This window comes from Gymnoscopelus braueri (assembly GCF_963280865.1).
Source record: "Gymnoscopelus braueri genome assembly, chromosome: 22".
In the NCBI taxonomy this organism is placed as follows: Eukaryota; Metazoa; Chordata; class Actinopteri; order Myctophiformes; family Myctophidae; genus Gymnoscopelus; species Gymnoscopelus braueri.
This window is the reverse complement of record NC_137624.1, coordinates 37407186-37421116: the sequence shown is the minus strand read 5'-3', so window position 1 is coordinate 37421116 and position 13931 is coordinate 37407186. Positions and strand designations below refer to the sequence as shown.

At 41.9% G+C, this 13931-nt stretch overlaps 1 protein-coding gene across 1 annotated transcript; it reads right to left on the bottom strand.

Moving 5' to 3' along the window:
* Window positions 1-166: 166 nt before the first annotated feature.
* On the bottom strand, window positions 167-13827 carry ugcg (UDP-glucose ceramide glucosyltransferase). The gene is made up of 10 exons (XM_080419171.1): window positions 13529-13827; window positions 9974-10112; window positions 9507-9609; window positions 9317-9418; window positions 5923-6035; window positions 5096-5274; window positions 3678-3764; window positions 3182-3289; window positions 1953-2031; window positions 167-1493 (listed from the first exon to the last, which is right to left on the bottom strand). The coding sequence occupies exons 1-10, from the start codon at window positions 13624-13626 to the stop codon at window positions 1323-1325; spliced, it is 1179 nt and encodes a 392-aa protein (XP_080275297.1). The 5' UTR covers window positions 13627-13827; the 3' UTR covers window positions 167-1322.
* Window positions 13828-13931: the final 104 nt, after the last annotated feature.

Here is a 13931-nt window from a genome sequence, read left to right as displayed (position 1 = left end):
TCCGTAATACCATAATTTACTACTTTATTTCATTATAATTCTGTAGGCCTACTTGATTACCTTATTTTACCATCATTTTGTAGTTGATTACCTTATTTTAAAAGTAATTTTGTTCAAACCCATGAAGAGACACCAAGAGACAATAAGGACACGTTGGACTCAGCACCACAGAGAGACAAGGTTTATAGCAGAACAACCACAAACAAACAAAAAATATTTTTACAAAACTCAGTGACAACAGAGTCTCCACGCATATTTACAGATAAAACCAATGAAGGCTGACAAAATGATACATTTCACAGTTCATACTTTAAATATTTACATAGAAAAAAAAGGCAAAAAAAGTGAATTGATTCATCGGGGGAGGGAAATATCTTATTTTTCTCATAAGGAATAAAATAATCCCCACACGTCCAGCAGAATACTCATTATGTACGCATTATGTACACGACGCTTGGCAAATAAAAACATTTCATTTTGTAAGGTACTTCGGGTCGAATACCGAGTACTTTTTGGCTGCTCAAGATACATTTTCAGAGTAACTTGCCCTCGGGATCATACACACACACACACGTACACACACACATGCACGCGCGCACACACACGCACACACACGCACACACACACACACCTGAATAGCGTCTGAAATGTCACGCGGGGGGAAGGGAAGATCTCCCGTCCGATTTTCACTCGAGAGATTGGAAATGTCTGGAGATTCTCCTCGTCTTTTGCATTTACGATTTCGAGGGAGTATGTGAAAGTCATGGACCGGGGTGGGGGTGGGGGGGGGGGGTTGATTTCTCGAAATGTACGTCAGCGAATCGAACGATAGAATGCTTCCCTGGATGGAGAGTGAGTGAGAGAGAGAGAGTGCGAGAGAGAGGGAATGTTCATCAAGTCTTGAAAAAGTTGCAGTATCATCGGTGTGAACTAGAGGGAGACAGAGAAAGAAAGCGAGGGGAGCTCACTAAATACTACTAAAATACTGCGTACTCGTAATACTACTGATAAGTCAGTACTTGTAGTACTACTAAAAACACTTGTGTACTCGTGCACACCGGCAATACTGTTGGGAGTACTACAAAGTACTACTCACGAAGGAAACAATAATCGGAGTGTATTCGTGACGCAGTAGTACTAGTAGAAGTACTTATAGTAGAGGAACTAGAACTAGTGGTACTTGGAGGGAGGGGAGGGGGCGGCGGTGTTATACAGTTGACATAACACCTCCCTACCCCCCCTAGAGGTCCCACCCGGCATGACGTGGATGAACGAGTGCGCCCCAAGCCCCCCCTTTGTCCGTCTCTCCGTCTCTCTCTCTCTCAGACGTCCAGGATCTCCTCAGCAGTCCCGCCGCAGCGGAGCCGGTAGCGACCCGTTCTCCAGCTAATGGTGGGGTCCCAGAGGGCCGACAGGAAGATCTGCACAGCGAGCGACTCACGGATGAACCAGGCTACGGCGTAGTCCAGTTTGGAGAAGGACACCCCGCCTCCCTGAACACAGGAGAGAGAGAGAGAGAGAGTATATTACTGGGGATATTGTATTATTACTGTGTATTACAGTCTATTACCATGTATCATCATAAAACAATGTACAAAATGATATGCATTTGGCCTCGGACCCCCATCTCAAAATATGTTGTTCCAAGGACCCCCAAGAAGCAAAGATTTCAGTTAAAAAGGTTCGCTTTAAAAAATATATATTTTCAAAGATTCGCACAAATTTTCACGATTTTTAAAAAATAGCAGATCTACAAGCTCATAGTGCGACACTCGGTGCCGCGCTATGAGCTTGTAGATCTTCTATTTTTTAATAGCCAAAGTGTAAAATAATGGTTTAAGTGGTTACACAGATAAGTGTAGATAATGTGAGTATTAATAAATTCAACAGAAATTACAGCCCTACTGTGTAGTAATATGTGTAGTAGAACTGTATGTAGCGCTGTATAATACCTGTATTCCAGTGAGTTGTATATAGTCTGCTATGAACCAGGCCAAACAGTGGCACATGAAGAAGACCATTATATCCCACCTAGAAAAACAAAAGATTAAGATTACAGCATTTTTAAAGAATTATTCTACCTACACATACGTCATGTCCTAGTATGACCGAATAGGGGAAGGGGATCAATGTCAGGCGAGAATATGATTATTGGCAGAATCGCGCAAAGTTTCGAATATTTTGCGGCCCCGTTTCATTTTTTCACAAGATCAGTGATTGTTGCAATGACCTGCACCACAATACTTCACCATAGGTTGCGCTATGACGAAATAAACCCACTAAATGTAACAATGTGTGCGTTCCGTAATGCAATTCCAATGGTGAAAGCTGTGTTGTTTCACCCGGTGAAAGAATGAGGCTCACAACGCCTCGCATTGTGAGCTTGTAGAACGCCTATTTTCAAACGCCTCTTTCTTATATTATTTGACAATTTGGCCAATGTTTCACCAGTTTCTATAGTAGTTTGTTGACATTTTTTTATGCAGTAATGGTCTTTATTTTTTAGGTATTAAAAAGGTCTGAAAAGTCCTTAAATTGTCTCTCATCTGGGGACCCCCCCAAAATCATGTGGGGACCCTCCTGGGGGTCCCGACCCACAGGTTGAGAACCACTGCTTTATTGCACAACACGTTTCACCATTGACTTGGCCAGGTGCTTGTGGCTAAAGTATTTGGGGCTACTACAACTAATGAGACGTAGCCTGCGAGTTAGTTCAGGCAGCATACACTCGAGAGGTTACATACTGCGGCTATGCGGGTGCATACAGAGTTATTACAACACTATTACGCAGTCTTACGTCAGAACTGACGTGACAATCAGCTGACCAATCAGCGGGTTATTTAAGCTCACCTCAGTCTTTGTTCATTCTCTGCTGTCATTTGTACCCCTGGTTGTTGGAATGCAACCGTTACTCCCACCACCACCCCAGCACCACCAGTGGGCCCTGCTATTGGTTCCGTTCCCCATGGGGGGTTATTGTGTATATCTATCTCCCTGCTCTTAATGTTTAATGATGTCTGTATGATTGTGCCGAGCAGGGAGAAAATATTTTGCAGAGCCGAACGCCAAGATAAATTATTATACACACACTTGTATTCACATTCATAATAAAATATTGGTTCAAACTATTCGTGAGTTATCTGACTGGACTACTTCTAAGGGACTGTTTGGGACGTCTTACCTGAAGATGTGATGCGCTGCCCAGCTAATAATCAGACTGGCCACAAAACACTCCGATATGGGCTCCACCACGGTGGCAGGAAGCATGTTAATACGTAATTTAGCCCACCTAGCATGAAGAACAACACAACACAATGAATACATGGATTATTCATTTTAGATCAGGCATTATGCCAGATTACTGATTTGGTATCAGGGACTATGAAGAAATGTATTTATTTTAGATCAGGGATTGTGACAAAAGGGATTATTTATCTGGGAGCCGGGAATATGAAAAAGAGATCCTTGATCTCAAATCAGGGATTATGAATAAAGGATTACTGTTCTGGAATCAGGGATTATGACAAAATGATTATTGATCTGGGACCAGGGATTGTTGTAACAAATTGATCATTCATCTGGGATCAGTGATTATGAAAAAAAAGGATTAGCAGGGATTATGACAAATGGATAATTGGTCTGGGATCCGAGGTTATTAAGGATTCATAGTTTCATACCTGATCATGCGGGATTGGAACTGGGCGATGGAGTACGAGCCAGAGTTTTGCATCGCCACCTGCGTTGCCATGGCAAACTTCCAGCCCCTGATTGGATGAAAGAAAAAATATAATAACAATGAATACAAACAGCTAATTAGGACATTAAGACAGAATAGATCAAATTAGAGCAGTCGTGTCCCAAGGAATCTTCAGGGAAAAGCAAGTACAGTTGAACTTAACATTTGTGAGGCCTCCTGTGGTCAGAGAGAGTGCTTTTGGAGTTCACTAAAACTCTGACTCTAGGGGTGTGTTCGGAAATGCGCACCGGGAGCGCACTCACGTATTAGTTTGTATTGGCCAGTGCGCTCCGTGCTATATATCCAAACGCACCCTTAACCAACCTGCCAAGTGTGGTAATTGGTCAATCTTGTGATTTGTCAGAAACAAAACAGCTACTTTATTGAAATGGCACATTTGCAATACACCATTACATTTATATGAATTAAACCATAAATATATTGGTTATCCCAATGTGAACACACAATTCCAGATGAAGCTGGTTGATTTGATGTTATTTTAAAACATTCCAGTGCAAAACCTTGTATCTCCACCTGGGATTTGAAGTGAACCCAGTACAGACATACTGTACTAAACCTTCAAATGTATGCCAATTCCTCTTTTCCCTTGGAATTTGAAGATAAAGTGGTAGGATTAATGGTTTTAGAGAAAAGAAGATCAGAAGGAGTCATGGTTCCCAAGCAAAACTAAGCTGTTTTGTGCAGAGTCATGCTACTGCACAAGTGCCCTCATAAGGCAGGCAAGCTGTGCTTTAGTAGATGTAGTAAAATAATTGTGGGAATTCTGAAGAAATGACAGCAACATCTTTTGAACTCGAGCATGGACATTCAATGGCCTCATTTATGCAGTGAACATGCGTCAGAAAACTGGGCGCAATGCTTTTTTTCACTGATCGATTTGTCATAAATTTCACATGAGCATATGATCAAATCTCACGTCAACGCTCAACTTGTGTACGCAAATGTTTGAGTTTGCGTGGACTTGCGATGCCGCCTAGTTGAGATTCTGACACATATTCACTTAAAAATATGTAAACTAATGTCTATTTTGTAAAGGCCTACAGTCATATATTCCTAACCTAAATTGGCATTTTGAAATTGTTTGCAATTAACACGGTGGGTTAACTGGTGACATAATTGCACATCATTTCAAATCGAGCTCACTCAGGCCTCAGCCTCTATTCCCTGCTCAAATTACGATCTCTGCCAAAGGACCGAGACGTTTCGTTTGATTTGATTATCTGGTCCACTCTGTGGTTTCGTGTTGAAAGCCTCGTTCGGCTGAATGATGACCCAGGAGGGAATGACTGAACATATAATACTGTTTGACTGTCTAATGCGCTGTGAAAAAGAACATACCTGTCTGCAATGGCTTTGGCCATGAAGTAGTCCTCCGCAATGTACTGGGCGAAGGCCACCAGTCCACCTGCCTGATCTAAGATCTCCTTCCTCATCAGACATGACATGCCCGTCACACATTTGATGCCCATTACATTGGCCGAGATGTACGAGCGCGGGTGAGATGTCCCAAAGTACACCTGAGGAAAAAAAAGAGGAGAAAAAAAAACCCACACACAAACAAATTAGACCTGTGAAAAAGATTAACACAAATAAAGTACACCCGAGATGGGTGTCTCCCAGGGGTCCTTGGGGGGGTTCCAGGGGGTCCCCAGCAAAATGTGTTAATATAGCATCACAATAATTTTAACCACTTTAACCTTTTATACTTTGGCTATTCTAAAATATAAAAATAGCAGATATACAAGCTCATAGCGCGGCAATGAGCTTGTAGATCTGCTTTTTTTTTTTTTTGAAAATTTGTGCAAACCTTTGAATATTTATACATTTTTAAAGCGAACATTTTTAACTCAAATCTTTGCTTCTGGGGGCGCCTAGAACAAAATATTTTGAGATGGGGGTCCGCGGCCAAATACACATAATTTTGGGGGTCCTTGACATGAAAAAGTTTGAGAACGACTGGCCTAAAATAGAAAGGTGAGGTTCTTCACATGGAACTGGTGACGATAATAGACCCTTGAGGTTCTCCACATGTGGTCGGTGCCAAAAATAGTACTTTGAGCTTCGTTGAAAACCTTGAGGTTCTCCACATTTGATAGGTTGCCCAACATAGAACCTTGAGGTTCACCACAGGTGATAGGTGCCTAAAAATAGACCCTGCTCCATACCTGTTCGAGCGTGGCAGCAAATCCTTGGCGGTCAGCGACGTACGGAAGCCCGTGCACCAGCCCAACCTTGTCCGTCATCTGATTGGCCAGATCCGTCAGGGTGTCAGGCTTCACTAGAGGGACATTGCGTCAAAATGTAAATAACAAAATATACTTGGAAAGTAAGAGTATTTACATATTACAGTACCTGTCAACATAGTGCACGTTTTTTTCTTCCCTAAAATGCAATTGGACACACTTCTGCTCTCACACTAGCCGTGTTTCCCCCTCCGCTCGCCTCTTTGTTACATCTTGTATGGGTGTATTATATAGGAGTAAAAGTAGTTTAGTTCTCGTTCCTCAACCAGGACTGGAAGAACTCTTAATTAAGATCAGCTCTTTACACATTCATTCACGTGTCACACTGCTGCTTAGAATAAGGTTCAATCTCCACCCTCTCATGTCATACTGCTGCTTATGAAAGGGTTAAATCTCCACCCTCTCACGTCACACTGTACGTAATGAGCTCAACTCCGTAGTGCGGATCACATGACCACATTATTGGTGGTAATGCCGTTATTATCCCAGCCCTAACTAGTAGTAGTAGTACTACAGTAGTTTGTTTGTGTACAGTATGTGCGTTTGTCAGACACCCAATTACAATCAATTTAGGCATGTAGCAGACACCCGTAACCAGAGTGACAAGTCTGAGATCGAAGAACGCAAAGCATGAACTCTCAACGAACAAAAAGGGTAAACAGCAGTGGTGGAAAAAGTACTCATATGTTTTACTTAAGTGAAAGTATCAAGACTGCAATGTAGAAGTACTCTGTTACAAGTAAAAGTCCGGAATTCAAAATGTACCAAAAGTAAAAGTACTAGCATGTTTGAAAATAGCAGATATACAAGCTCACAACGCGTTGTGAGCTTGTAGATCTGCTATTTTCAAATAGCCTAGGTATCAAATAGGGCTAAAGTGGTTAATGTACGTTTTATAATGTAATCATTGATAACTGCAAAGTAACTAGTAACTTAAGTTTTCTAATAATTGTAGTGGAGTAAAAGTACAATATTTGCCTCCGAGATGTAGTGGAGTAGAAGTAAATGTATAGACAATTGGACATTCTCCAGTAAAGTAAAAGGTACCTCAGAAATTGTACTTAAGTACAGTACTTGAGTAAATGTACTTAGTTACTTTTTACACCACTGCTCTCAACAAACAACAGGGTAAATAGTCACACAAAGCTATGTGCGGAGAGAACAATATAGTGCCTCAAAGAAACCAGGATACCAGGTAAACAATAAACATAGCATCTGTCCAAACAACATGCTATCTCTCATTACACACAAGACAGGCAGCCTCTGTGGATAGCTTTAACCCATTAAGACCTGAGGCCATTCTTAAAAATGTTTTCTAAATCCTAACAGTTTTTTGGAAAAAAAAATCTGGAAAAGATTTTTTCAAGATTTTTCAAAAATAGCAGATCTACAAGCTCATAGCGCGGCACCGAGTGCCGCGCTATGAGCTTGTATATATCTGCTATTTTTTGAATAGCCAAAGAAATCTAAAGTGACACAGATGCGTTCCAGGATTTCTTCACTCTTGCTTTTAGTTGATTTTTAAAATCTCTGTGTCGTTATTCATGTCCTCACTGTTTTGCCTGATTCACTGCCTTCTTTTGCTTTTATTTTAATGTCGTTTTATGCCTTTGCTTTGTTGTTAAATTAGTTGTACTTTTTCCTGTAATTGTATTCTTGCTCTGTAAAGCACTTTGAGCTGCATTTCATGTCATGAAAGCTGCTATACAAATGAAGTTTATTATTATTATTATAATTAAAAAGATTATTAAAAATTCGTAACATTGTAGCATCTATCGAATAACGGCGGCACAAAGGGGTACAAGGAGGGGTGAGGTGGAGTCTGAAGAGGTTGAGTCTTCAGATTATTGGGAGTGAGTCTTCAGCAGTTCTGACCGCAAGAGGGAGTTTATTCCAGGGTTTGGGAGCCAGGATGGAGAAGGGTCTGGGATGTGTGGAGCACCGTCTATGTGTTTTGGGGAAGGCTCAAACAGCTTTTGATGTAAGTGAGAAGGACGGGTTGTAAGGGTTGGATCATGACTTTGGGTTGTAAGGTATGGGTGTGTCATGCCTTTGATTACCTTGTAGGTAAACACCGGTGTTTTGTACTTGGTCGCGGGCAGCAAACAGAAGCCAATGAAGGGATTAAGGGAACAGAACATTTTGGGAGGTTGAGGACCAGGCGTGCCGCAGCATGCCTTTGATTGCCTTGTAGGTAAACACCAGTGTTTTGTACTTGGTCGCGGGCAGCAAACAGAAGCCAATGAAGGGAACACAACATTTTGGGAGGTTGAGGACCAGGCGCGCTGCAGCGTTCTGCATCATTTGGAGGGAACATGGCGGGAGGCCAATAAGGAGGATGGTTTCATCCTTTTGCTGTTGTAAAGCGTAAACCTACAGGGTTGAGTGATTGCAATCACTGCAATCAGCAATGTGTGCCTTAAAGGACAGCTGACCAGGACAACACCCAGCCCTCTTGGCAGTTGGAACAGGAGGGAGCTGGGAGTTTGCAATTTGCCAAGTCAAATGCTGTTGTGCATTGTTCAAGACATTGTGCAAGACACGGTTCAAATAAAATAAAGAACTAAAAACAATGTTTATCTGTCAAATGGAAAAGTACACTCAAGTGTGTTTGCTTTTCATTTGTAACATTAATGTTGAGTGCATAACATCAGACATACTTGGCCACAGTAGAGGCCAATTGTTGTGTGCGTATTATTATTATATTCATCTAGGGCAGGTTCGCTGGCAACGAATGCTCTTATTCAGCAATGCCCTGTGTCAAACTCCCACACACATTCACACCTGGGAGCTGCCCAGTACAACCACAGTCTGTTGGCTACTGGCCCCACTGGAGACGTTGGGGGTTCAAGGGCACTTTAACAATGTTGAGGGAGGGTTGAGTGTTGGTCATTCACTTCCCCACCCAGATTGTCCTCCTGGGATCAAACCGGGAACCTTTCGGCAACACGCACTCTCCTGTAACCGTTAGGCCACCGCTGCCCCCATAATTATGCTATATGCCTATTAGCAATAATACTGTATGTATACTATATTATTACTAGTAGTACGATTTAAAGTAACAGAGGCGTTACATAATCTAAATGAACAGTAAATAATATGTCTAAAAGTGTTATGATTGGCTGCAAATTTCATGAATATAGCCACACATTGTGCGTTTTAGACATAATGGAAGACCCCTGGTCCATCCACCCACCTTCATACCACCCCCATGCAGCAGGACTTTGTATACACTTGTGTAACACCCTGTCAGTAGTAATCATTGTAGTAGTAGTAGTAGTATTGTAGTAGTATAAACAATAGTAACCATTAGTACCTCTAATCCCACTATCACAGATCCAGATGAGGTTATATTTTGCAGCTTCATAACCCGGCATCAGGTTGTTGATCTTGGGGTTGATCCCCACTTTCTTGCCTCCTGGAAAAGAAAGCAAAGTTTGTAAAGGATCATGAGAGAGAGAGAGAGCGCGAGAGAGACAGAGAGAGAGAACAGAAGAGGGAAGTACCTATGAACAGTTTTGCGTCAACGTTGGGGTACTTCCCCAGGAGCTTCTTGCACACCTCGATGGCCGGGTCGTCCGAGTCCTGAACGCACAGTAGGACTTCATACTGCACACAAAGAATACACACCAGAAGTATACATTATACAAGCACATAATGAAATAACATACCGTCTACTGTGTGTGCGCGCGTGTGTGTTAGTCTTAATAAAATGTTGCTTTAACTAGCACAAATGCGTGCCAATTAAGTTATCAACTACAGCGATTTGCGGGTCTGTAACACTGATTTGTGCCGCTCTGGTCAGTAGCCTGGCACTGTGAGACCAACTTCGCAATGAACGCAGTGAATGCACACTTCGAAAAGAGAGCAAAGTTTCAAGATATGAGAAGGAAGTAATGTCCTTTGCCTATCTCCAGAACCATCCAACCAATGGCCGCCCTTGTGTTATCCTGGACAGGGGTTTCGTCCTCACCTGATCATAATCGAGGGTGAAAAATGTCTCCAGGTTGCTGGTGAGGTTGGGGTCGATTCCCTTCAAAGGCTTCAGCAGCGAAACCCCAGAGTACTTCAATGCCGGCTTCTCCGTGGCTCTCCTGTGCATGTGCAGGCGACTGGGCAAGAGACAAGAGACAGGTTTCTTTATCATTGCAGCCAAATTTTGTCTGCTATTCCAACAAGGGGAGAGAATACTGGATCATGTACATAATACACCAATATAAAAAAGCAAGCTGTCCCATCTAGGACATAGACTACATCTCTGTGCAGTTTACCAGCCACTGCTTAAGATGAACAAAATAGTCACTAGGAACTAGGGATATCAATGGCTAACCGGCTAGTCGCTTTTAGATCTGAGGACAAGGGGGTGCTGAGACCTCTAGAATAGCCTCAGTACCAGTGTTAACTCATTCCCTGCCTAGAACGACTAAAACGACTTTTGTCCTTTAAGCCCCCTCTGCCAAGAACGACTAAAACGACTTTTAATTTTTTCAAAAAAAAAAAATCTTTTTTTTTTTATTTTTTTTTTTCTTATTTATTTATTTATTTTTTAACCCAAAGACCAAGGAGATATGATTTGTTGAAGATCTAGACTCCCATCCACTTCCTTGTTAACTTAAAACTTAAACATTTTGTATCTCGGCTCCTGAGTACTTTTTTTTTTAAATTAAAAATCTCTGGCAGTGGGCAAACGCAAAAAAAAAAAGTTCTGGCAGTGAATGAGTTAAAAGGACTAAAACGAAAACTTCATATTCTCTGGATATACAACAAGACAACTTTCAGCAGGATGCTCGGTGCATGTGCCAGCCAGGGCATTCCATTTCAAACAATCACCGACTACTACAAGAGGAACAGCCCTAATGTACAAATAAATGACAACGCCTGCCAGACACACTAAACACTGTTTTCAAGGTTGTTCCTCTACGGCAGGGGTCGGCATGTTTGGCCTCTGGCCAGTCATTTTCTAAGCTATTAGATGGGCGGGCCAGAACACAATCAATGGCTAATTTAGGAACTGGAACATGCGACTCATTACATACAATAATAACTATATTGCTGTAATAAACGTTAATAAATAGATGTGTTCAAGATCAAGTTTATTATGTCCCAAACTGGGCAATTTATGTTACAGCAGACATGTGGTATAACTACCGATAGAAATGTGTGTTTAATCAAATGTTGATAGGTGCAGATACTGTAGAAACACTTGTGTAGTAGTAATAATTTTGCGCAGGCACCATCCTTGAATGTGGCACTTAGAGGATATTCAGTTAGAAAAAAAGGGGTTTCACCGCGCTTCAAGCCAAATTCAGGCTGATCCGGTGCATCTCAGGAGCGGGACTGGTATGAATAGAAGAGGCACTGGCGCAAACTTAGACCTTTTTTATTGACAGGGTGCAGGCAAATAACGTGACGTTTCGACCTCAATATACATCTTCATCAGGATGACCTGATGAAGGCTTTAATTGTCCGAGTTTGCTCCAGTGCCTTCCCTTTGCTAGGATATTTAGTTCATCAGAAAGTTAAAAAAAGAAAACGTTATCTGGAGACAGACAGCCATGCTCATTTTCGAACAAGAGCTCTTTCATGGTTCACGGCCTCTACTTGGAACGGAGAGAAGCCGTGTATAGTTGAAGGCACGTGAAACACACTTTTGGATTGCTTTTTTTTTTTTTTCATGTGAGAGGCGTTTTTTTTTTCATCCAAAAGTCTAAAGAGTAAAGTTGACAGTGACGACAGAGCATTCAAAAGAAGAATGGAAATAGAACTATGCATTCATCCTACTCAGTTTCATCAATGCAAAGCCACTGCTGTCCGTCTATATCCAGTGGGACTGTCATTTGTAACATTAATGTTGTGTTTGTTTGTATTAACGTCAGTCATACTTGGCCAAAGTAGAGTTCAAAGATATAGTCGTCCAATTTGACAGGTCCAATTGCTTTGTGCGTATTACTATATTCATCCAGGGCAGGTTCGCTGAGCAATGCACTGATATTGTAAATTATTTATAAATGTATTTGCCGGGCCAGATACTACCGCTGGCGACCGGGCCAGTTCTGCCCACCTGCTGCCAACCTACACCTGCTCTGCTGCTTATGGTCAATTTATGCTTTACGGCAGTGGTCCTCAACCTTTTCAGGCCGTGACCCCCCCAAAAAAAATCATATTTCAACTGGGGACCCCCCACCCCGACAAGCACTTGGAATTGTAGGAGTTGAAGCAGTTTAACTCAGTAACACAGATAAATATTGTGAAAATAGCAGATCTACAAGCTCACAACGCCTCGCCTTTGGTACTTCTTGGGTAGATCTGCTATTTTCAAATTATTTGCCTCTTTCTTTATATTATTTGACAATTTGGCAAATGTTTGACCAGTTTTTAATAGTGTAGTTTGTTGATTACTTGTGATGCAGTAATGGTCTTTTTTAATTTCTTTCAGGTATCAAAAAGCTCTTAAAAGTCCTTAAATTGTCACTTCACTGTCATATGGGGTCCCCATATGACCCCCAGTTTGGGAACCAGTGCTTTAGTTTACAGGTATGTCAAACTGACAAAAATGAAGGCAGAGCCCTCCTCTCTGAGACACAGACAGACTGAATAGACAGAAATGGTACCAACTTATAATGACATTTAATAGCGAGTACCAATTATATGAATATAGGTTGAAAATGGGTGGTCCTTTAAACTAATACAAAAACTAAATATTTTCAAACTAAAAACTAAACTGAAACTAACAAACCCCACTTTGGACACTAAAATTGAAACTTAACTGAATTGAACCACAATTACAGAAAGTAAATAAAAATGAAAGCAAAAGACAGTACAATAATAATAACACTGTAATGAACTTAAGAGGCTAGTACATGCATCCCTGTGATTGGCAGAAAGCGGTCAGAGTGTCAGACAGGCTTCTCACACTCTCTCTCTCACACACACACACACACACACACACACACACACACACACACACACACAACACTACTATTACAAGTAAAATACTGGTAATATACCACCAGTATCCCACTACACACGCCCCTAAGGCTAGGTGGCTAACGGCTAACAGTTCTAGCTCTTCCTCCACTGACAGCTGAAATCAAAGTCCGCCAGGCAGAAAACAACGTTATCGGTACTAAACAAAAAAAAAACGTTTGTCATTCCACGCTTTTTCTCGCCAATTCCTTTAAAAACAGGCTTGAAACGAACATTCATCATTTTAAAAAACCGCAAAATCAGCCGGCAGTTTTAATAGCCTGCTTCCCTGTTAGCATAGCCTCCTAGCCTATCCCGGATATACCCCATATAATTTTACAACAATAATAATAATAAACACTAAATCAATATTTGTTTGAATGAATACACATTTTTTTTAAAAGACAAACATTTAAAATACACCGCAATTAAATCCAGCGATCTAAATAAAAAACACGTCTCTAGAACGTTAATTTAAAAAGATAAGAAACACATAGAAAAATATGCCGACTAGGGGGGCTGTTTCATGTATTATTTTTGCCGACGATTATGATCCACTTACACGTAGATGATTGACATGAGGTGCATCAGCCAGAGGACGCAGAACAGAACGACCCCGACGACGGACAGTCCCTGCATCGCCAGCTCCAGGAGAGCCATGGTGGGGCTGGGGCAGGGCGGCGGGATGGAGCGGGGTGCTGGCTGCGGGGCTGAGGGCTCAGCTCTCTGGGCTTGGCAGCCGTCAGCAGACCGGCGGTCATATGGTCTGGGTGATGGTTATGGTCGGGAGGAGGGGGGAGGGGGGCGGAGTGGAGGATGGTGGATGGGTGGATGGATGGTGTTCCGCCGACATCGGTGTCCCAGGGTCCTCTGAGAAACTGGAGTAACGTGAATCGCGTTCGGCGTTGCCAGGTTCAGTGTTTTTTGCGAGAGAAATAAGCAAGCTATGAAAACAAGCCCAAAAG

Coding starts and splice junctions, on each gene's coding strand:
- ugcg (XM_080419171.1), bottom strand. CDS start 13,626: ATGGCTCTCCTGGAGCTGGCGATGCAGGGACTGTCCGTCGTCGGGGTC. Junction 9,419..9,506: donor TGACGCAAAACTGTTCATAG/GTACTTCCCTCT, acceptor TTTCTTTTCCAG/GAGGCAAGAAAGTGGGGATC. Junction 3,765..5,095: donor GCCAAAGCCATTGCAGACAG/GTATGTTCTTTT, acceptor TCATCCAATCAG/GGGCTGGAAGTTTGCCATGG.